The sequence below is a fragment of the Halichoerus grypus genome, chromosome 3 (assembly GCF_964656455.1).
Source record: "Halichoerus grypus chromosome 3, mHalGry1.hap1.1, whole genome shotgun sequence".
Lineage (NCBI taxonomy): Eukaryota > Metazoa > Chordata > Mammalia > Carnivora > Phocidae > Halichoerus > Halichoerus grypus.
In genome coordinates, this window is record NC_135714.1 from 3,063,903 (window position 1) to 3,086,893 (window position 22,991).

A 22,991-nucleotide genomic window follows, 5' to 3' on the forward strand; every position below is an offset into this window, starting at 1 on the left:
AAATCATCCAAACTAAGGCACATGTTAGAAAAATGTTAAAAAATAGACTCAGTGACTGGGGTGGAGGGGGTGGTATCAAGTGATCGACAATACACACACACACTGGAGTTCTAGTATCAGACAGAGAAAGAAAGGGAAAAAAATTGTATGGAATATTGGCTGATTTTTCCCCAAAATTTGATTAAAAACAGCAACCCAGGGATTTACAAAGTTCAGCAAACCCAAGCAAGAAAAAAAAATATCACACCTATGCACATTACACAAAACTGCTGGAAACCACAGATAGGAAAAAGTTCTTAAAATCATCCACAGATACAGCATCCATTGCATACAGGGATACAACAATGAAAACCATGGTTAACCTCTTATCAGAAACCTGGGCAGGAAAAAAATGAAATTACATCTTTAAGGAGCTAAAAGGAAATTACTGTCAAGCAAGAATGTTATATGCAACTAAAATATCTTTCAAAAATGAGGACCAGGGATGCCTGGGTGGCTCAGTCGGTTAAGCGTCTGCCTTTGGCTCAGGTCATGATCCCAGGGTCCTGGGATCGAGCCCCACATCGGGCTCCTTGCTCAGCGGGGAGCCTGCTTCTCCCTCTGCCTGACACTCCCCCTGCTTGTACTCTCACTCTCTCTCTCTCTCTAGCAAATAAATAAATAAAATCTTAAAAAAAAAATGAGGACCAAAGAAAAGACATTTTTCAGGCAAACCAAAGATAGACCATTAGATCACCAGCAGACTTGTACTGCAAGAAATGCTAAAGGAAGATCTTCAGGCTGCAAGGAAGTGATACCAGATGGAAATTTGTATGGACAGGAAGGAATGTGAAGTACAAGAAGTGGTAAGTATGTGGGTAAACAGGAATTTTTTTTCTTTTAACGTTTAAAAGTCAACGGACTGTTTCAAGCAACAGCAACCACACTGTGCTCCTAGGTTTACAACATGAGAACTAAAATGCATGGCAACAGCAGCACGAAGAACAGGAGGCACGTAAATGGAATGACATCTCTAGAAGGCTTCTGCCTTCTCTGGAAGTGGTTTTAATATTGGTCTAAGGTGGACACTGACATGTGAAGGACACAAACAGTAAATCCTGAGCAACCACTAGAAATGCAGTATGAAGAAGGATGATAGAGTGCATGCCACAGCTTGAGACTGTTCCGTGTACCACTCTTCCCCTGCTCCCCCAGCCCAGCCACCCAGGATGGCCTCTTTCTCCCTGGAATCCAGCCAGGCACCGCCAGGACGTGGGGCCCTACTCCAGCACTCCTGTCTAGCACCCCTTGGCCATTCCAGATAGCACCATCCCCGTTTCCCAGCACCAGATCAGGGTGTGGCCCACCAGAGGGGCTCTGTGTTTGTGGAACACCTGGCCCAGATGCTGTCAGCTCCCACCGAGGGTGCAGTTCCTTCTCCACCCGCACTGTGCCCCAGCCATCCAGCAGCACCAGCCATCCTGGCCTCCAAGTCTCCCGTTCCCTGCATGGTGCAGACGGCTCGGGGGGTAGACAGCAGAATAGCACAAGTGGGCAGATGCTCTGCCGCCTCTCACCTGGATAAATCATGGCGCGAGAGGGGGCTGGAGCCCTGACACAAAGGCCACTGTGGTCTCTTTGATTAAAAGTCCCTAGACTGCTAATTAGCCACGGAGCCCTGGAGGCCAGGTCCTCCGGGAGCAACAAAGGCCGATGGATTACGGTGTAGTTTCAGCTAACCTCCCAGCTCTGTGGTCCCGAGCGGTTCCCCTCCGCTCCTCATTAGAGAAGCCGCCAGGATGAACGGCCCGAAGGTCTGGGGTTTGGCACGCTGCCACGACTGACCCCACGGGAGCCCAGGGCCCGGCCTGCTGAGCCCTCGCCGCCTGCGCGTTTCTTCTGCTGCATCCGTGATGTCTCGCAGACAAGGATGCTGAGGTGCGGCCGCCACGGCCCAGGGCAGGACGAGAACAAGGAGGTCCGCGTGGTCTGCGTGCACAACGGCGAGACACGGTTCTGCCCGGTTGTGATTCTGGAGGGAGTTACAGGGAGGCGATCTCCAAACTGGGACCATCCGGGGCCCCTCCTGTGCCGTCGGCCCCATCCATGCACCAGCCAAACCGTCACCTGTTCGGCATCTTGTATCCTACTGACTTGCTCTTGACGGAAACGCATGTTGAGAGGATGCTTCAGCACCGACAAGGGGAGGCCAGCACCACGAGCCCTAACCGGCAGGTGGGACGCCAGTGCCAGACCAGTTAGGCCCCCAGGTGTCCCCTCCAGTCAAGGACCTTGCTGGGGAAGAGCCTCCTGGAAGGCAGAGCCAGGTTTGAACCCGACCCCAGCAGCTGTTAACCATGACTATGGGCAAGCCACCCAGCCTGAGGGACAGCTTGCGCTCGGTGGCACCAGGTCGCCAACGTGCCACGGGGTGGCGGGGTTTAAATACGACAGTGGATATACCTGTCGTCAAGCACAACAGGACCTGAGAGACCAAGAGGGCAGCGTCCGCGGGCCAGCCAGCCTCCCCCGACCCCGGGCCTTGCCGAAGTTCTGTCTCCCCCGCTGGACCCAGGGCTGTGTGGACGGTGCGCCCGGTCGCTCCAAACAGCCATGGAAACCGTTTCCTGCGGTACAGCCCAGGCGACAGGTCAGCCTGGAGCTGGGAAACCCACCATTCTCCCGACTTTAATGTGTTTCCCGTGGCTGCCTCTTCCTGGCAACAGGGCCCACTGGAAACCCCCCCAGGGAGGTGCCGGCCAGAACTGAGCGCTCAGCCTCTCCAGGCTGGGCTGTCCCCCCAACACGGGGTCCTCCTGGGGGGCCCTGGGTCGGTTTGCCCCGGCAGTGACCCTCAGTGGGCAGCCACCCCAGGAGCGGAGCTGAGAGGCAAGGAGCACAGTGCCACCTTCAATCCCCTTTGATGGGGTGACAGGTCTTTAATGGGGAGACGTGGGTGGGGGTCATCTCTGAGGCAGGAGTGGACCCCTGCTGGCCAGGGACACAGAGCAGGGGGAGGAGGACGGAGAGGCTGGAGGCCACTCCTCTGCACACCCCCCAGGACCCTCTCCTCTGGGACTCTTCCCCACTCCCAGCCCCGCACACTCTGACCTCAGCCAGGTCGCCGTGGCCAGCAACCCTCTGGCCACACTCCCGTGGACACGTGCGTGCTGAGATGCCACAGCGAGCGTAACACCGGACGTGACCGTGACCTCTGGGCAGGGGCACAGTGGGGCTGGTGGCCATTAAGAAGTGGTACCTGGAACCAAGAGGTCGGATCCGGGGGACACGGCCTCCCTAGGCCATTTCTGCTGTTCTGAGTGGTGTGCAGGGAGTCTTCAAGATGTGTCTCCTTGCAGCACAGCACCCACCTGAGGACAGGTGTCACCCAGGGGCACCCAGGAGAGCTGAGGTCATCCAACACCCCCTCCTGACCCCAACCGAGATCCGTGGCTGAGAACGTGGCCTTGGGGTTTTTCAGGGCAAACCATCCATCCCAAGACTTTGTGGGGCGGCTCATTTCCTCGAGGGCCAGCCCCACCCGGCCAGCTCCCCTGTGCCACCGAGCGGAGGCGCCTCTCAGGGAAAGGGATGAGTTCATTCTCGTTGCCCCGAGTGAACCAATACCCACCCCACGGAATACTGCACCGCGCAAGTCACCAGGGGACGCTGTGCGGAAAATGAAGGGCAGGACAGTGCACACCGATGTGACCTTTTATGTAAAACTGGAAAAATAATTTCAAACAGAAACACATAGGATTTTTTTTTTCCAGAATCAAAAGATTTGCTAACAGCACTTCTGGGGAGAAGATCTAGTAGGGAGGGGCGGGAGGGGGGTTTTCGCTTTCTGTGATATCTAGATTTTCTGGCCTTGTTGTGTATCACTTAGGATTTTTTCTTCACCTCACCTAGAGTGACCTGGCTGACGAGATTATGGGTGTTTTGTTCCCGATAACTAAAAATAACCTGCACATGTGAGTGTCACAGCCTTGACAAAACACCCGTGTGGTGATGAGCACCCGGAGCAGCTGCGTTTCCGGTACAGCCAGGGGTTGGCGGGACCAGCTGCGCTCCTGGGGGTGAGCCCCCCTCACACGGGAGTCAGGCGAGCCAGAGCCAGGCCCCCGGGAGGCCGCACGGTCCAGGCACTTCCTCCACCTTCACGATGAGATGCTGCAAGAGCTCCCGTGCTCCTTCCGGAGTAGAGATGCTGAGCTCAGGCGTGACCCCGCTTACAACACAGACCCAGCACTCCGACGGGGCAGGGGCGGGAGGGACGTCAGCTTCTGCAGCATCCGGTGTGGGTGTAACTATCGGGCTGTGTTACCAGGGGAATCCGGAGGAAGGCACCCCAACCTGCAGGGTCTGTGGTCCCCAGAGGAGCTCCTCTCGCCTTGGCCCCTGTGCCCGGCCTCGGCTCACGGGGCAGAAGCAGCTCACAGAACCTGCTTCTGCCTCTTGGGGGTCTGGGGCGGCCGCAGCTCTGCCGGCCCGTGGGCAAACGGGCAGCCGTCTGAAGGCAAAACACAACCGTCAGGGTGGTGACTGAAGAACCAGCAGATGCGGGTCTTGAAGGCCTCCGAGAAGAGCCTCCGCTTGGCCTCTGGGCACTGCTGCCTGTGCGGCTTCTCTTCTCTCCAGTCGCGGATGTGAACGCTCCCATTCAGAACTGTGCTCGGGACAAAGAGAAGACACGGCCTGGGTGTTCTCCTCCGAGCCCACCGACTCACCAGGGCCTGGGGCGGCAGCCCCCCAGATACTGGCCGTCCAAGCCCAGAGCCTCGGCTCAGCGGGGCAAGCAGGGGGGTGGGAGGGAGGGCCCGAGGGAGCAGGCGAGGAGCAGGCTGGGGGAGCCTGGAGGGGCCAGCGTCAGGGGTCAGGGGCCATCAGGAGGCGCACGCTGGACACCAGGGGCTGGGGTGAAAAACCGTAGGGAAGCTGAGGGCCCGCTGCTGACAAGATCCAGGCTGTGACCACGGACAAGTGGCTGGGAACGCACCAGGATGGGCCTGTGGGCAACGAGGCCAAGGGCCTGGGAGACCACGGCGTAAGAGCCACGTGTGGTCCCAGACTCGGGTGCAACTTGGGAAGCTGCGGTGGCATCTGTCCTGGAGAACCTCACCTCCGCATCAAAGAAAAACAAGCAAAGCTCCTTTCTAGGCAGGCGAAGATGAGGGTTTACTGGCATCCCTCACAGCCAGAGTCCCAAAATGCAAACAGTGAGGAGGAGTACAGCAGCCAATCAGCAGGGTGGGGGCTGCCGCAGGACACGGGGACTGGGGGGTATGGCCCCAGCAGCTGCCCGGGCCCCCCACCCAGCTGCCTCCTGAGCCAGTCGCCCCATTCGGGCTGAGACTCCCCCCAGGCGTTCACCTGGCCATTTGACCCCCAGAAGCCAGCAACTCCAAGGAAACGTGGCCAAAGCAGCCAAATGCATCCTGGTTTTCCCTGGAAGCTATAAAATCACCTGGCGACAGACAGGCTCGGGGAGAAATAAAGGAAGCTTAGTGAATAAATCTGGCTCTCCAACTTCTAACAAGAACTTGAAAGCACGAATTAAAGCTTAGAGTTTGCTTTCAAATGGCCTTGTGTTGCAATAACAAAACTGTCTCTGCAGACTGCCATTTATTAAACATTTTCCCTTAAACCAGAGAAAGGAGCTGCAGAGAGGCGCCCCATGCACGGAGGGCCACAATGGAAGGCTCTGTCACGGGCAGTCAAGAAGCACCTACTCAGGGCCTGGCACAGCTGTTTCCTCTTCGGAGCCGGCCTCCCACACTGCTCCCCACAAGGCTGACGCCTAGCTTCCTCGGTGTGAAAGCCCTGAAGTGTGTCCCGAAGGAGCCCCAAGGCAACACTCCCACCAGGTGCCTGGGGTGTGCACCCTGAAAATGCAAGGAGCCCTTGGCCTAGCCCAGAGGCCTGGACGTGTTCAAGAGAAACCTGGGGAGAGGGCAAGGTGGGGGGGCCAAAGCCTCCACAGGGGGCCCCTCCCCTGAGGACTGGCTGGCCCATACCAGGCCGTCTTGTGAGTTAAAAGGGCACCTCGCCACGTTCAGGGTCAGGGGAAAGGGGGCCTGGGCACCAATGACAGAGGACCGGCCCTGGCAGAGACCGTGACACGCTCCCGTGCACGTGCACATCCCAGGGCAGCTCTCTGCCGTGCCCCTCCTGACACCCCCAGCCCCAGTGCTGGGTAGGCCTGGGCCGGGCAGCTGTACCCACTACAGCCGGCTCACGGGTCAGAGCACCAGGGGACTCTCCCCAGGCGGAAACAGACTCCAGATTCTAAAACGGAATCACAGGAACACAGTACGTTCTATCAGGTTCCTGATTTGACATTTCCGTTTCCTCCCAAAGTACGCACTCCCTCGGAGTCGCCGACCGCAGCACACAGAACCTGCTGGTCCGTCCCCACCTGCTCCTGACAGCAGATGTCACCACAGCCAAAGCGCTCTGAGGAACCAGCTGCAGGCTGTTCCAGAAAGTCACTACGGACAATTTACCGGAACAGTGCCCCGTGCTCAGGTTCTGACCAGACGTGGCCTGGGGTCTCTCCATTTAGGAGAGACTTTGGGCAAGTCCCCAGCTGCCAGTGGCAGCCACACGTTCACCACGGCCAGGGACCATGCGGCCAGGGCCGCGCCCACCACGCCCCACCCCCCACCGCCCCAGACGGTAGCACGCGCCCACCCGGGCACCACCTGTGCCTCCCAAGGTGCTCAGCGCTGGCGGAACTGAGGGCATCCAAAATCAATCTTACCTCCTCGGCCCTGTAAACACGACCACAAACTAGCCACTCTCATTTAAAACACCCTCGGAGGGGCGCCTGGGTGGCTCAGATGGTTGAGCGTCTGCCTTCGGCTCAGGTCACGATCCCAGGGTCCTGGGATCGAGTCCCGCATCGGGCTCCCTGCTCGGCGGGGAGGCTGCTTCTCCCTCTGCCTCTCTCTATCTCTCTCTCTGACTCTCATGAATAAATAAATAAAACAAACAAAAAAAAAATTAAAAAAAAAAATAAAACACCCTCGGAGATAAGAGCAGCCTCGGTGAATAGTTTTTGCATGACTGTGAGCAAAATGTTTACTCAGAGCTCAGTCCCCAAGCCGCCTACCCAGAAGTGTTTTCCAAAAATAAATGTGCCCCCCCCATGTGAACTGCATAGAAAAGCAATCACATACATGCATATTTATGGTGGAAAAAAAAAAGCGCTACGATTTCTTGAAGTCAAACAAAAAGCCATGCTGGGAAAAACAGAAGAGCAGCCCTTCTGGGTTGCAGTGAGTGTTTTCAGGGACAAAGGCCTTGTGAAACGGAGAGCAGATCCCAGGCCGCTGTGCCAGAGCTCGGCTGGAGCAGGAACGGCGGGTTCAGGAAGGCCGCCCTCCTCCTGGCGGCTCCACTCCCCAGCGGGGGGCCTGCCCACCCACGCCCCAGCCTCCGCAGCCACCCCAACCGTGGACACTCCAGTTCTGCTTACAGGGCTCAGTGCCATCCCAAGCATTTCCCCGAGCAAAGCCAGGTTTAAACGAAAACAAAGTCTAGCTCCACCAGGGCACCTGGGCCACCCAAAGGCACTGTAAGCCTGAGCACCCGAGCTCTCCCGCGCATGCGTGGGGGCCGCACGCACCCAGGTTCTCCCATGCACGCGTGGGGGGCCACGCACACCCAAGCATACCCGAGAGCTCTCCCGTGCACACATGCGGGCCACGCTCACCTGAGCTCTCCTGTGTCACGTGCACACACGGGCAAGAAAGAGAAGGTGACAGTGCCCAGCTCCCTTAGCTTTACAGGCCGGGAGTGGACAGATGTGCTTCCATCAGCCGTGGCCACCGGCCCTGAGTCACTGTCCAACCACCCTTCTCAGCAGCTGCACAAGGGTGGGGGTGGGGGACTGACCCAAATCCTGGGGCTCAGCTAACTGCCCGCATCCCTAGGCGAGGCCTGTGGGCCTCCCCCTCCTCCTGCATTGGGCTCTGCTCACAGGTGGCACCTTACAGACTGGGGACTCGGGGACTCAGTGGTCTCCCCCCACTCATCATCTCCCTAGGAGGAGGGCTCAGGGAAGTGTGTCTTCCTCACCGGGCTGCTCCGTCTTCATGCTGCAACACGGGCTCCGGGCCGCCCCTCGGGCTGCAGAGCAAGGCCCGGCCCCACCCACAGGGAGCGCACAGTCGAGCTGGGGCAGCGATGTGACCAAATGCAGGAGGCCGAGGGACAGAAGCAACGCAGACCCTGGGGGCCCAGAGAGGCAGGACCGGTTGGGAAGCAGTGTAGAAAAGGTGTCCAGGCTGGGGTCTAGCACTATGACGACAGTACCAGAAGGGCCAGGACACGGGGACGGGGGCAGGGAGCCAGCAGGCAGCCTTGCAGCAGAGGAAAGAGCACGGTGAGTGGAACACAAGCCAGGGGGCCACGTGGGGGAACCTGGGGCATAAGCCTGGCAGGAGCGGGTGGGGTGAGGGCGGGGACGAGGCCAGCGGGCAGCATGCCCTCACGGGAACCCGGCCCAGCAGCTGCAGGGTGGCCCCAGGGGCACATGGCCAGGCCCTGCCGGCCTGGTCTTCTCCACCCACGCTCTCAGCACATCTTCGTGCGCCATCACTCAGACCCTACCGTGTGCACGCCCTGCACCCGCCCTGCCCCCGCCCTGCCCCCGCCTCCCAGAAAGAAGTGGTACCCGGCACTAGCCCACGGCACGCCTCACAGCGGAACAGAATAAAACGTGCTTCCTCATATGAAGTCAAAGGAGCCAGACGCTGTGCTGTGGGGGGACTTGAACTGGGCCCTGCACTTGACCCTCGAAGCCCCCTGACATGGCAGAGAACAGGCGCACAGACGGTGACTCCGGACGTGGACTGGGATCAATCACACGGGTGGCACCGCTCCCCCATCACAGAGGCCCAAAACCTCCTCACGGCCACTGGGGGCTGCAGGCCGCCCCCACTCATCACACCCCAATCCTGCTCCTCCCCAGCTCAGACCCTACACGAACGCGGTTCCTTTTCCTCTTTACCGAGTCCCAGCCCAGATGTCATGTCCCCAGCACGGCCCTCCTGCCCCCTTCCGGCACATCGCGACTCCGGCAGAAACGTGCCTATGGCGCTTCGGTGACACCAGATGCCCCTCACTGCCGTGCTCAGGGGTGACAGAGCAGGCAGGCTGGGATTCGCTCTAAGATAATTCCACAAAGAAAACAGGTAAAAGAGCTTCAAGAAGAAAACAGGACAAAGGATCGACCATCTGGATGATGGGTGTATGCCTGAACACCCTAAATAAGGGAACTTCTTTCCACCCCAGGTCCCCATGTGAGCACTTGTTCCGCGTCCCCCTCCCCGCCAGCCCGGACGCTCCGGGAGGCCAGGGGCAGACCAAGTGAAAGGGCACAGGTTCCCGGGTCCCTCTACCTCCTGGCCGTCCCAGGAGCCTGGAGCGCGGGGCAGAAGGGGAATGAGAGCCTCTCTCCCAAGGGCCCGGGGGCAGGCACGCAGGTCAGGGGAGTGGAGAGGCATCGGGGCTTCCTCCTCTAACCGCCCAGGGCCCAGCTGGGAGCTCGGGATGCTTCCAGTCTGCAGGCAGCCAAGAGCCAACGCAAATAACAATCCTCCACCCACAAAGTCGTCCAGTGACCCCCCACCAGCAGGCTTTCAAACCTGCTCTTCCGTGTGAGGCGTGAGCACATCCTGGACAGGGGTAAGGCTAGGCCCGGAGGGCACCGTGCCTGCGGGGGCTGGACTGGAGAAAATCAGAGAAGAGGTGTGGCCAATGTCCCCTCCTGGTAGAAGACGCTCAGAGGGCAGAAGCTGGGCATGGGCAGGGGGACTCTATCCTCTCTCTCCCACTTTCCTAGGAGTCCAAATCTCTAAAGCAAACTTTACTCAGGGGCGCCTGGGTGCTCGGTCGGTTGAGCATCTGACTCTTGGTTTCAGCTCAGGTCATGATCTCAGGGTCCTGGGATCGGGCTGGGAGGCCAGGGGCCTGCTGGAGATTCTCTCTCTCTGCCCCTCCCCTCTGATCACTTGTGTGCACACATGCACTCTCTCTAAAATAGATAAATTTAAAAAAAATTTTTTTTTTTTTTAAAGATTTTATTTATTTATTTGACAGAGAGAGACAGTGAGAGAGTTAACACAAGCAGGCAGAGGGGGAGAGGGAGAAGCAGGCTCCCCGCTGAGCAGAGAGCCCGATGCGGGACCCGATCCCAGGACCCTGGGATCATGACCTGAACTGAAGGCAGACACTTAACGACTGAGCCACCCAGGCGCCCAAAAAATTTTTTAAAAAAATAAAGGAAACCTTAATAGAAAAAGCGGGGGCAGGGATGGCAGAATCTGTGGGGAAGAACATTCTGACTCGGGAAAGGTGGAGCGTGTCACCCACACCTGAGAAACGATCGCGTTTCAAGGCTCAAAACCCTTACCTTCAAACACCTGATGGTTGTTTCTGAGCAGCGTCTGCAGGCCTCCACATTCCCGCTTCAACCTCTGCAGCGTCCCCCTGTCCAGCTTACGGGCTACTTCCGCCAAGGAGAGGCTTCCTGTGGAAAATCGGGTTTCCCCAACAACAATATAAAGGCCGCTGGAGACCGTTAACCAGGCAGGCTCACCGCCCTGGCACGACGGTTCTAGCTGCATCAGTTCCAGCCCCTCACGCACGTCAGGAGGGGCCGTGAGATTTACCTTTGCTCTGAGTCCACACCACACAACACGGAGCTGGAATGACACGGGCCAGGCTGCCACCACCTGGGATGCCAGGGACTTCCCACCTGCCAGGCCCTGCAGCTGGGGTCTCACCCACGCCCACCCAACAACTCTGCAGGCCAGCGGAGACAGCCCTGCCTCCCAGACACAGAAAAGCAGTGCTGGCGTGTGGCCCAGCCCTGGACGCCCAGGGGAGCGGCCACTCTGTGGCTGGGATTCCATCTACCAAAGCCCGGCCGGCCTTCAAGATGCACCTCTCAGCTGCCTCAAACTCGTTCCAAGAGCAAGCAGGACGTCTAAGGAGAAGGCTGAAACCAGCCCAGGCGGCCTTCCCTGCCCCTCCTGGATCTGGTCCCGCACAAGCGCCCGACGCTGGCGCGCACATGCACAGCTCCACACGGCCACCTCCCGGTTGCTTGTCCTCTGCCGTGTGCGTGTCCCAACCCAGTCGTGAGGGCAGGGACCACCTCCTCCTGCCTGTGCTCCCTTACAAAGATCACTTAGGGCCTGGGGACAGACGCGCTCGTACATCACACGGGCAGGCTGCGGAGGGGTCACTAAATTCCAGCAACCAAAAGGTGGGAAGACGACCTGCGGGCAGGAACCTGTGGGCTGAGAGGCCAGGGGCGCAGTCCCACCCCACTGGAGCTCCTCAGGCCAGCCCCAGACAGAGACCCCTGCAGGGAGGACGGCCAGCTCTGCAGGTGTTTCCGCGGGGCGGGCAGGCCCGAGACCCGAGACTCAGAGCCACCTGCTATCTACGTCTGAGCCTGGAAGACCCAGTCTGCTACGGCCAGAGTTCTGTCCCAGGCACAGCAAGCACCTCCTAAGCTCAGTCATTCCCGGGGTCTGAAGGTCAAACTCCACATTTTCAGACTCACCCAAATGTCTCTGAGGCGCCTGCCCGCCTGCTGCGGACTCCCTGCGCTTAGAGGTCCCCATGGAAGCCCCCCACCCAGCTTGCCTTCCTCTTCACTCAGGCCCCGCCTCAGCAGGGCACACCAGAAAGTGGGGTGCCGACCCGCAGATCAGTCCATGGCGCCCCAGGCTGGCGCCCAATTACACCGATGCTCAGCCACCTGCAGTGGGGGGGCTCTGGCCGGGGCTGCCACCACATCCCTAGAAGGCCCTCCCGATTAGACACCACCAGGGTCAGTGATGCGCAGAGAAGCGGAGATGCTCCACGGCCCTGCCCCGTGGCAAGTACACGAGAGCGTGCAGGCTCAGAGCAGGACATCACGGGTCGGGGAGGCCAGGCTTGCCGCCTCCTCCCGGGGCCCCCACTCACGGGCCAGCCAGGCAGCAGCCCCTGACAGCGTGAGGGAGGGCTCCCCAGGTCCTCCAATGACCCCAAACACTCAGGCAAGTCTCTGGCGCTGCCAGACCCAGCCAGCTCCACAGCGCCCTCTGGCGCCGCCAGGCAGGAAAGAAACCAGCTTGGACCAGCCAGCCGCCTAGGACTCCAAACACTCACTCTACAAAAACAGCAGAAGCTCACACTTTGGTCCCTATCTCTCTTGAATGCCACTGATTTCAGCACGTTACTCATCCTATGAGAATAATCAGATACGATTTTCTCCCTTTCATCATGTCTGAGTTTTGCACTTTGGGGATTTCAAAGAGAATCACGTTATCAGACTACGTCTCCGAAACGTTACCTTATTGTCAAGAAGGCAGCGCACTTTCCTGGCATTCAGGACTCTGTTTTTGGTTTGGATAACTCCTATAAATTGAAAGTAAAGGGCTCCACACCCTGAAGCCTGGACAATTCTGTAAAGGTTAATTACCCCTCTGCCCTCAGTGCCTTGCTCTGAGGGAACCGAGTCCTGCACATTAATGGGAACTGTAGGAAAGCTTCAAACAATGAGTGTAGAGTGCCCTGTTCATCATCGATGTCTCTTTAAAACACACGTAATTAAAAACAACCACACAATTTTAAGTTGGTCCTAAAGGAGAGCCGAGCCGCTGCCTGAAAGCCAGCAGGCACGCAGCTGCTGGGGGCTGGGGGCCGGGGGCTGGGGGCCTACCTCCTCGGTTCCAGGCCTTCGAGCTGCTGCTTGGAGCACTTCCTGTGTTTAACTGCTCTCCATCCAACAGCAAATGTGCCACTTGCAAAACCACTTGGTCAATAAAATCTCGAGGGAGGGTGGCACAATTCCTCACGCGCTCAGCTTTTTCTCTAGGCTGAAATCCAGACAGCCAGAGTTGGTCGGCTCGGGCCTCTGCCCCTCCCTCGGCAGCCTCGGCGTCCGGGGCCTGGGGCCCGTCGGGGTGACCTGCGCGTCCCACAGCGGCCCGGGGTGGAGGAGGGGCAGGCGCCTCGCCAGGTGGGCTCATGGGGCGGCCCCGCCTGCTGTTAATGTACTGGGTTCTCTGCTCATCCATGGAAACTTCTCCAGCAGGTGAGTATGTTCTGGATTTCCCAATGAGACAAACCTGCATGTGAAAAACAGCAGGGTATTTTACCAGACTCCTAGAGTATGTCCATGGTTTCCATTCAATTCTCTTGTTCTGCAATACAAATTAAAGTTTTAGACATTTATCATGAAAGAAATGCTTATTCTAAAAATGTCCAAAATAAACCAAGAGCAAAAGCCCATGAAGAATCTCAAGGCTCGGACTTTGATAGCCCTAACACACGCATATAAATCTTGAGTCCACACCTACTGAGCTTACGGCCGGGCCGCTCTGAACACTCACTCGAGGGAGCCTTTGTGCGACCCCCAAGTGCAGACACTGATGGTAAGCTAGAGCTCTCAAAATGAGCCGTCCTTCTCTGGACCTGATGCGGCGCTGATGCTCATTCCATGCTCTCTCCTCACTACATCCAGATGAAGGATGCTGCACAGGCGTCCCCGGGGCGAGCGAGGCTGGTCCAGCGACACCAGCCTGAGCACAGCGTCTCTGGACTTCCTCCCCAGGCGGGAGCTACAAAGCCAGGCTACAGGCACTGAAAGAAAGCGGCTCTAATCACATCAGAGGCACCCCTCACTACGCCCCAGCGTGATCCTGGGCAGGTGACGTAACGTCTCCGCGTGGCAACAAGCAGCGGGGCGTCATCAGCCCTCACTGAAGAGCCGCTATGTGTGGCCACCTGCTCTTGCATTTGCCCCCCAAACCACTGAATTACAAGAAAGCTGAGACTCAGGGCGCCTGGGTGGCTCAGTCGTTAAGCGTCTGCTTTCGGCTCAGGTCATGATCCCAGGGTCCTGGGATCGAGCCCCACATCTGGCTCCTGGCTCGGCGGGGAGCCTGCTTCTCCCTCTGCCTCTCCTCCTGCTCGTGCTCTCTCTCTCTCTCTCTCTGTATCTCTGTGTCTTGAATGAATAAATAAAATCTTCTAAAAAAAATTTTTTTTTTTAAAAAGAAAGCTGAGACTGAGATTAAGGACTGGTACTTGGCCTCCAGCAAGACAATGGAAAGACAAGTGCAAAAACCCGAACTGTGGGATCCTTGTACCCACATGACCCAAATTCCAGCGGTTCCCAGACTCAATTCCAGCTTCAGTGGAGTGACTCGCCGACGTGAGGGCATTTACGAGGACACCATGGCTCCAAAGCGGGGTCCTAAAGGAAGCTTTCAGAGTGACCTGAGCAGTGACCGCATGGGCAGCAATGACGTACCTGAGGCCAAGTGGGCCGCACTCACCGCCACCACTGAGCGTTATCTCCTCCCCGCTGGGCACACGAGGACACAGGCACGGTTTGCAATGTGCCCAGGAGTTCACGGCTAGCAGGTGGCAGAGCGAAGAGCTCACCTCACACCTGTCTTGAATCCTTTTTGCCACGTCAAGCAATCAAGCTTATAATTTGGATATGATGGGTTTTTGTGTTTTGCTGGTCAAAAAAAGCACACTGATGGCCATGGAGTCTGATAAAAGGAAGCTATCAGAGATTATGACAAACTGATGGCTCAGAGGGGGAGCAGGAACATGGCCGAGTCCGCCCTGACCATCTGGCAGGGTCACAGAGGGCCACTTGCTGTTTTCACAGACTGGGAAAGGGTAAAGGTCTGTCTGGGCAAATTACCTTTCAGGTAAATCTGAATTAATGAAGCATGTAAGGAGAAAATGGGAATCATTCTGAACTTCTGAACCAAACTTCAATTTCGGCCAATCACTGGGGAACCCGAGGAGTCGGAACTCAGAGCAGGAAACCTCAGACAATACTCGGGCCACTGCTACACAAGTCAGACTGACGCCCACTCCGGACAGGTCCCCGAGGGCCACGCGCAGTTTCTGGGAAGAAAATGAAGACGCGGCGAGGGTCCTGGAAAGCCGCCACGGGAGGGGCCGTGGGGGCAAAACGAGCCCTCCGAACACCACCCATGGCCGAGACGCTGAGATCAGCACAGGCAGCTCCCGGATCGCACCCAGTGTTGAACACCAGTGTCCCCTGTGGTTCTGTGACACAGCCCTCAGCCCCCCATCCAGACGCCAGCACCTCACCAAGGACGGTGAGCCCCCGGCGACCAGGACGTACCCTTTTGGTTGAGGGAATGCGCAGGCAGTCCTCCTCGACGTGAAACCCGCAGGCCAGCCCCACTTCCATGATGAAATCAAGGTACTCTCGGTACTGAGTCTTCCGGCTCTGCCTCCGGGAGTATTTCCCAGTGAAGTCAAAGAAGCAGCAGGGAAGGACAAAGAAACGGCAGCGGTAGGAGGACCTTCAAAATCAATCCACGAGAAACAAAGGGAAATTCAGCGGAAAGCCACATCGTGCATCGGGGTAACATACATACGTGTGCTGGTGGCTGCTCATGTTTTCTGATGAGAAGATGAGTAACAGCTCTCCCTAATTCAATTTCTAGAAACAGTAAGCATGGCATACCTTCCCCGTAAAACATGAATCTAATTACCTTTATAAAAACTTTCCCCATTGCAGTTGTTCTCGTCAACTGAAACGTAAGACTTCCCGAAGCGCCTGAGGCTCCGGCTGGGAGGGAGGGACCTCGGAGGCGACATGCAAAGACTAAGACGTGCTCCTTGACCGACGTTATCCTCCGAGAGCTAGGACCCTGGATGGGGAGCCACAGCCACAAAACCTTCGGGGCAGCGACGTCACCTGCACCTTCGCGTGTCTCCCCCTGACCTAGGAGCGCTGCCACCCCGCGTACAGCCCCTGGGCTGAGAACTAAATATTGCTGCGTGTCACTATGTCCACAGATTTTCCTTTGAAGACCGACCCTTGTTGTCAGAAAAAAGCTTCCACAACATGACCCGTCTCTCAACACTGGCTATAAACACCGCAGAAGTCATCAGCTTTCACCAGCACCGTTCGATAGAAGAATGCCGTGAACCACATTTGCGACCTTATCTTTTCCAGCCAGGCAGAATTCAACCCTGACCCGACAGACTCGGCACATTATCCTTTCAACAATTTGAACCAGCTCCATTTCCAGTGTTGGACAGCCACCAGGCAGCTCGATGTGGACAGCGAGGTTTGCCCCCACCCGCCCTGCCACCCGGACCACCTGCTCACCTGGCCGCAATGACAGGTATCCATGGTGTTAGTTCATCGGAATGGTTACCAATTAACCAGTCGACGTCAGGGAAAAGGTTCTTATCATTTGGTGTGATTGCACCTTCCTAAAGAAAAACACCAAACAAGACCACGGGTTCGGTAAAGCAGCACAGAGCTACTGAGGCAAGGCCCCGCAGACCCTCGGCTTGCTGGGCGGGATCCCAGCCCCCCGGGGCCTCGTGGGTACTGGGTAGGCACCCGAAGGTAGAGCCGCGTCTGCCCCACAGGGCGTGGAACGGGGCAGCTTCTAGCGTCATCTGTAGGGAAACCAACAATGCCCTCCGAGCGCTGATCGCTTTTCGACCCGTGCAGACGTGCTTCTGTTCACCAGCACACAAGGAGCTCTGGGAGGTGGCACGAAGCAACCATGTCACACTCCAGAGCGTCGGAGCCAGAAAGGGCCTTGGAGCAAGCGAGCGGAAAGCAAGCAGGTCTGAAGTTGATTTAAGTGTGTAACGTAACGCACCACGCAACCTCACGTCTGTCGATCGACGTGACGAAGCACACCCACGACAGCACGAGGAGAGGTAAGAGAGGCGGGGGCAGTTTATATGTAGCAGAATAAGTCTCTGCTATCGTGCTCTTTTGTAAACACTCAGACACCAAGTAAAAAACCCACTCCATAGGCAGGTTAACCATTCTGATAATTCTGTAATTAAGCCGAAAACAGCTTGATTTTATGATTTAAGAACAGCCATCATGAATGATTAAAGTCAGGCCCCAACAGTGGGTCTGTTGGTAAGAACTGGAAAGACAGAGAGAAAAGATACGACCACTCAAAATCCTAATTTTAAAACTGAAGAACGAACCCCCAAGGGAAGCAAGCGCAGCTGCCATCCCTTGATCAGAACAAACTGGGAAGACATTATGACAACCTCACGTTCAAGGCCATCCCTTAGGACAACAAAACCATGGGTCTTTTGCAGACGTGATGTATACAAAAGTGGAATTTAAACTCTACAATCTTTCTGGTTCTTAAATAAGCATCTGGACTTCTACTTACATATTAAAACACTGAAAACAGTACAACTCAATGGATTTATACATAATTTAAAAGCAGGAAAAACAAAACTTTGATATTATCCTCTATTCTCACCCCATCTAGATTTAGTTGCCCATTTCCCTTTAAATGGCCTGCATGAATAAAACCGTAATTTACAGCTGCTGTTATTTAAGATGCGTGGTTTTGTTCTTAGCAGTTTCTTGCTTACAATCAAATGAGGATTTTGAAAGAAGCTGGAAACTCATGCTCGGCTTTTGACGGTGCAGAGAAAGACAACGAGCCCACAGAGGCAGCCATGAACTCCCTTCCACGAATCTTTTTCATTTTTTGCAATATTATTCTCAACTTTAAAAGAAAGTGAGGCAGAAAGTATAAAAAGAGTCTCAGACTCTTACTATTTACTGATGAAATGGCAGGGCTGAGATCTGTTTCCCAAGAGCAGCGGGCCAAGTAGGGGCTACAAGAGTAACTGTGACGTCCGTGAGCTGCCCGGATGCTCACTGTCGTCCGTGCGCCCTTGCGTTGTCCACAAAAGTGAGCATGAGAAGTGCCGTCAGCACTCTGCCCGGGTTGGAGGCCACGGCCGGACACCAACGCCGTGAACACTGGACACCAGACCTGACGTGGGACTGCTGCTCAGGGGGCCGGTCACTTTCTCCCTTGGGGAGACACTCCTCTCTGACTGGTACCAGGACAAGTGAGCTACTCCTGAGCAAGGCTGCAGGGACCTGGGTTCACTGTGGCCTGAGGGTCATGGGCTCTGGAGGCCGGGCCACTAGATGGCTCACAGCAAATGTGTAGCCCACCTTCGTAGCTCCACGGGGCGTCCACACACCTGCAGCCCCGCCCAGCCCGGCTGCAATTTACCTTCCTACCCTGGACTCCTCAGCACCTGCCCCTTGCTGGGAGGCCCTCCCGGCCACCCCATATACCCAGCACGACCTGGCCCCGCAGAGGCCCCCTCACCCTCCTCAGCATGTACCACACCTGCCACCCAGCACCCGCTCTGTATCCAGGGTGTTCCCCACCCCCACGAGGGCAGGAGCCTTTTCACTGTTGAAATGCCAGCACCTGAGAACACCTGGCAGGTTGAGGGCATTCAAATATTTGGTAAATATGCAAATCTCTACTTTTCCTCCTGGTTTTTTTTGGATGCATCTCTTATAGCATCAAAACTCTTTCTGAAAGCGTATTTGAACTAAAACCTTTCTGAAAACCATTATGACAATATCATCCCAAAACTTCTCAAGTTTGGCCTATGACAGATTTTTTTTTCAGTGGACTAAGACTGATGCACGAGGATTTATGTAGTGTAACCTGCCATCTGAAAACACGGTCAAGAACAGGAGGTGAGCCGAGAAGCAGTGTGCGTGTGCCCTGCCCTCCGGGCACAGCGGGCGGGACAGGGGACTGACTGCCAGCACCGCGTGAGGACTCGTTAACACGCATGAGGCACCTAGAAAGGTCAGCACCGGGCACACTCATGAAAACCACGGCCCCCAGGGGACAATCATGCTGAGAGCAAACAAATGAACAAGGTCAGTACCTCTAAGCAAGTTTGTGGTCCATACGTGTCCCAGATTTTTCTTCTTCGGACATCGATCCCTCTGCCTGGATGCTAAAAGAATTTCAGAAATCAAAGGTCAACATCGGTACATCATAATAAATGAGCAAGACAAATTAAACTCTGCACGGAATGCCACTATTGTGAAGTGCAAGAGACCCAGATGGCACCCGCAGTTTCTCAGCAACTGAAACAGGTCAGGACCTGCACTCCGCTAAGGGTCACCGGGAGTCTTCACGAAGGGGAAATGGAGTCGTGTGGGAACGTGTCTGAGGCCAGCAGCCCAGGAGACACATCTGGACACAGAGCCCCTCTTCGTGGCCCAGAGTCAAGTCCAGACCCCAGCACGTCCGCCCCTCCAGCTCGCCAGGAGACAAGGCCCGTCCCCTGCGGCTGTTTCTCCCCCAGGATGTGTGCCCGTGCCCGCCGGCTCTCACGGGGCAACTGTGCTCATTTCCAAGTTGGGGGGAGAGGAGGGGTGCACGAGGTAGCTCGTCCTCCTCACTTACCAGCCTGCAGGCTACCACCTGATTGCTGACCCCCCCAACACCTTATTTACAGGTATTACCATTACAAACTCATTTTTTAATAAAGCAAACAAAATGTATATCCTAACAACCCCATTTCAAGTTCCTACAGCTGTGGACAGAGTGCCTCTCCCACAGGGCAGAATGCTGCTGTCAGAAGTCAGCCGGGGTCACTGGGTGACAGCATCGCACTTCCCACAGTGACTCCGCAGGAAGGCTGGACGCCGGCCCGAAGCACCAGCCCGGGAAGCTCGTGGCTCACACTGAACCGCCTGCTCCGAGCGACAGGGGCTGTTCTAAGCACATCCCGCCTTCACTTCACGGATCCAGAAACGGTGCCCACACCAGTGTCGCCAGTGTCCATCACAGCAGGAGTGTGACCGGCCTCTGAGCCGGGACTCCAGCTTCTGGGGGGCAGAACCCACTGCCTCTCATTCCCCTTCCGGTGCCCTGACATACCGCGTTCCCCAAAGAGCCCCTGACGGCCACGACAGCCGTGCTGCACAAAGTCTGTCGTCCAGCCGCACAGGCCGCCCCGCTCTCCTCGGTCCCAGCCCGACAGCCAGGCAGACTCTGGATCCAGCTCGTACTAGCAGAGAAAGACCTCAAGGACCCTTGTGCAGGAAAAGGAAGTAGGAATGGCCACGGAAGCGCACCTTACCCCCTCCGTGCTCAGGATGTGCACCAGGAGACCGTTCCCGCATCCTAAGTCAACAAAGGACTGCTTGGCCGTCAAGCCCCGCTCAGCTCTTTCTTCTTCCCACAAAATCTAAGTTACAAAAAAAAAGTCAGTTCCTGATTCATTCCCTCCAAGAATAATTGAGACACAAGCCCTGCATGGGATTACAAATCACATTTCCAGGACAGGCGGACAGGCCTTGTGTGGGGCCCTGGGTCTGCGCAGGTGACGCACAGGGAGCTGCCCTCGCCTGATGCGCAGCGGCATCGGAGCTGTCCCCTGCCAGCACGAGTCCACATGAAAGTGGTCCTCTCTGGGCAAGAGCTTCACAGATTACTGCTGGTTCCTCATGCCTTCTCTGTTCTTCTAGGCTGTACACTCTGATAATCAAAGCAAAATATGCTATTTCTAAAAAGGCTCTGAGAATCACAGATGAAAGGAAATTAGAAATTATCTGGCCTAAACATCTGTCAGATAAGAAAGTCAGGACTATTAAGTCAAGGGCACACCCAAATTTGGGGGCTAGCGAGCTAGCTAAGGACGGACCGAGGAGTGCAGGGGTCCCGTGAGCGGCGCGAGCGGCGCGGTGCTCCCGTGACGAGGGTACATCAGGAACGCCCCGGCCGAGCGGGAGCCCCTGCGGTCTGGCCTCACGGCGCGGACGTGCTCCTCGCTCACACACACACACACACACACACACACACACACTAGTGCACGAGCTACCGAGCCAGCATGCTAAGTTACGGATTTGATGAATGTGGCTCCCCACCGGTGGCGGCGGCGGGCAGCGACCTTCCCCCACCCCAGAGGGCCTACGTGACCGAACACGCGCTTACCAGCAGGTACGCAGCGATGGCCACATCTTCATACACAAACTTTTCGGGATCGGTTACTTCAGGCCACACCTGAAACATTTTCCAGAGCATATGTAACTGTTCGCTCGTCACCCTGCCATTTCACTACACGTAAAGTATCCCCATCAGCATAAGTCAAATGAGACTAACCAGGCAGTAGAATTTTTTAAAAAAGCTCATTCCAAAGGCAGACATTGATGATCCCTCTCTTACAGTAAGAGAGTGGCATAAAGACACGCAAAACCTTTACTGCATACGCGTGTAACGGGACACGTCAAGAGCAACGCAGTCCCAAGCAAGATTTTGCAACGAAAACAACCCATGTAGCTATTTAGATGAGGCAACTGGACATCGAGGAAAATGCTCAGTTCGCCCGCCCCATCGTTTATGCAGATGAGGAAAATGAACAAAGAAACTCGGACGAGGAAAGCAAAGGGGTCAGGAGGCTGGGGCTCCAGGCCTCTGGTCTGCTGGTGCCGGGCGGCCACTTGCTCAGGAGCAGCACTCAGCAGGTGGTCCCCACCTCCCTCTCCGGCAGCTAAAGCCTTCGCCACCACACGGGACAGCCAGCAGGTGCTCCGTAAGCTGCAGCACACCGGCCGCACGAGCGTGACCCCTCACTGCCCACACAGGTCACGTGCTCAACGGGCAGCTAGCAGAAGAGGAAAAACCCACGACAAGGCCACATGTTCCGATTTCCGTGTCTAGTCATGGGGGGTCAGACGGGTCGGGCTGTCTCACTAAGGACAACTACAAAGGCCGGAATAATAGATGAAGTCCTTTCTGGACAGAACTGAATAGTTAATAAGATAATGAAGGCCTCTCAGGCCAGGATCTGAAAGAGAAAGGGCCCCCCGCTTAGGTCAGCCAGGCCTAGGACCCACACACTTCAGCAAGAATGAAAAAGGTCACTGTCTCCAGCCTGTGAACTTTGGGGTGCTCTGTTACACAACGATAGCTAACTGATAAAAAACAAACAAAACAACAGCAACAACAAAAACCACATATGGGTGCCTGGGTGGCTCAGTCAGTTAAGCGTCTGACTCTTGATTTCAGCGCAGGTCATGATCTCAGGGTCATGGGATCGAGCCCCACATCAGGTTCTGCGCTGAACAGGGACCCTGCTTAAGAGTCTCTCCTCTGCAACCCACCTCAAACAAAACAAAACAAAAAAACACATACAGAAATGACAAATCCTGGTTCCTTCCAGAAGGAGGGCCATATGCTGTGAAGACTACAAAAGAACTTCAGCTACATTAGGGAAGCTTTATTTCTTCCTCCGGGTGTGAGCACAGAGGTTTGCTGTTACTTTCTCTTTACATCTTAAATATAAAGTTAAGGACATGTTCTGAAATTTATCTCCTTTATGGAAATATATGCTTTTACACTTTAATTTTTCACATCTTTTCTTTAAACATCCTTAAATTTATATAAGGAAATGTAGCAATTTTGTAACTAATATCCAATTATTTTCATTCAAATACTTTCCTTTTATTTGCTTGGAAAAAAATTAGCAATGTGCAAAAAAAAAAAAAAAAAAGATCCCTTTCCACCTGTCAACAGTTTTGCAGTTTGCATCCCTACGTATGTCGAAATGCAGCTGCACTGTGGGCCTCTAAATGGCTACATTCTGACTTGATGTCTGTGTCTGCAAACACCAGAAAGTTTACTGGAAAAATGATTTCACCTGGCATAGTCTGGTCAATGTCCCCTCATCAAAACGAGGGAATCACGAATGTTTCCGCAGTTACCTTGACCATATCTTTATACTTCTCCTTGAGCATGTGGTACGTCTTGCTGTATTTGATGATGGAAATGAGGGACAGGGTGCTTTTAAATCCACTCCTCTTGCTCTCCACAGACCACCGGGCCAGCCTGGCCAGCAGCTCTTCTACCAGCCAGGCGGGTTTGGGATAAACAATGCCATCTGAATGCCATTTTTCTGGACAGAAAATTAAAATAGATATGAACCTTTAAAAATAAGAGAAATATGAATAAGCAGAGCTAGTTTCAATTCTTATTTTTAAATTAAACATTTACCAAAAAAAGAAAGTACATGTTAAGATAGCTATAATTACAAAATATTTGACCTGAAACCCGATTGGGAACTAGTTGCAGAACTTTCAACAAAGAGAGAAAAACACGTTTTTTAAAAGCAGAAAG

At 55.5% G+C, this 22,991-nt stretch overlaps 1 protein-coding gene across 5 annotated transcripts in view; it reads right to left on the reverse strand.

Annotated features, from left to right (window-relative positions):
• Positions 1-3,681: 3,681 nt before the first annotated feature.
• The window catches only part of TRMT44 (tRNA methyltransferase 44 homolog), a 34,401-nt gene continuing 15,091 nt past the window's right edge, over positions 3,682-22,991 (reverse strand). For 4 of the 5 annotated variants that reach the window (XM_036085681.2, XM_078068331.1, XM_078068329.1 and 1 more), the window contains 9 exons: positions 22,580-22,799; positions 20,811-20,879; positions 19,957-20,064; positions 18,751-18,822; positions 16,160-16,266; positions 15,161-15,344; positions 12,707-13,115; positions 10,400-10,516; positions 3,682-4,648 (listed from right to left, as the gene is read on the reverse strand). In XM_036085681.2, coding sequence (XP_035941574.2) covers positions 4,416-4,648; positions 10,400-10,516; positions 12,707-13,115; positions 15,161-15,344; positions 16,160-16,266; positions 18,751-18,822; positions 19,957-20,064; positions 20,811-20,879; positions 22,580-22,799 — 1,519 coding nt within the window. In that variant the 3' untranslated portion in view covers positions 3,682-4,415. Of the gene's footprint in view, positions 4,649-10,399; positions 10,517-12,706; positions 13,116-14,707; positions 14,917-15,160; positions 15,345-16,159; positions 16,267-18,750; positions 18,823-19,956; positions 20,065-20,810; positions 20,880-22,579; positions 22,800-22,991 lie in introns of those variants that run through there. The other variant, XM_036085685.2, reaches the window with a different exon arrangement.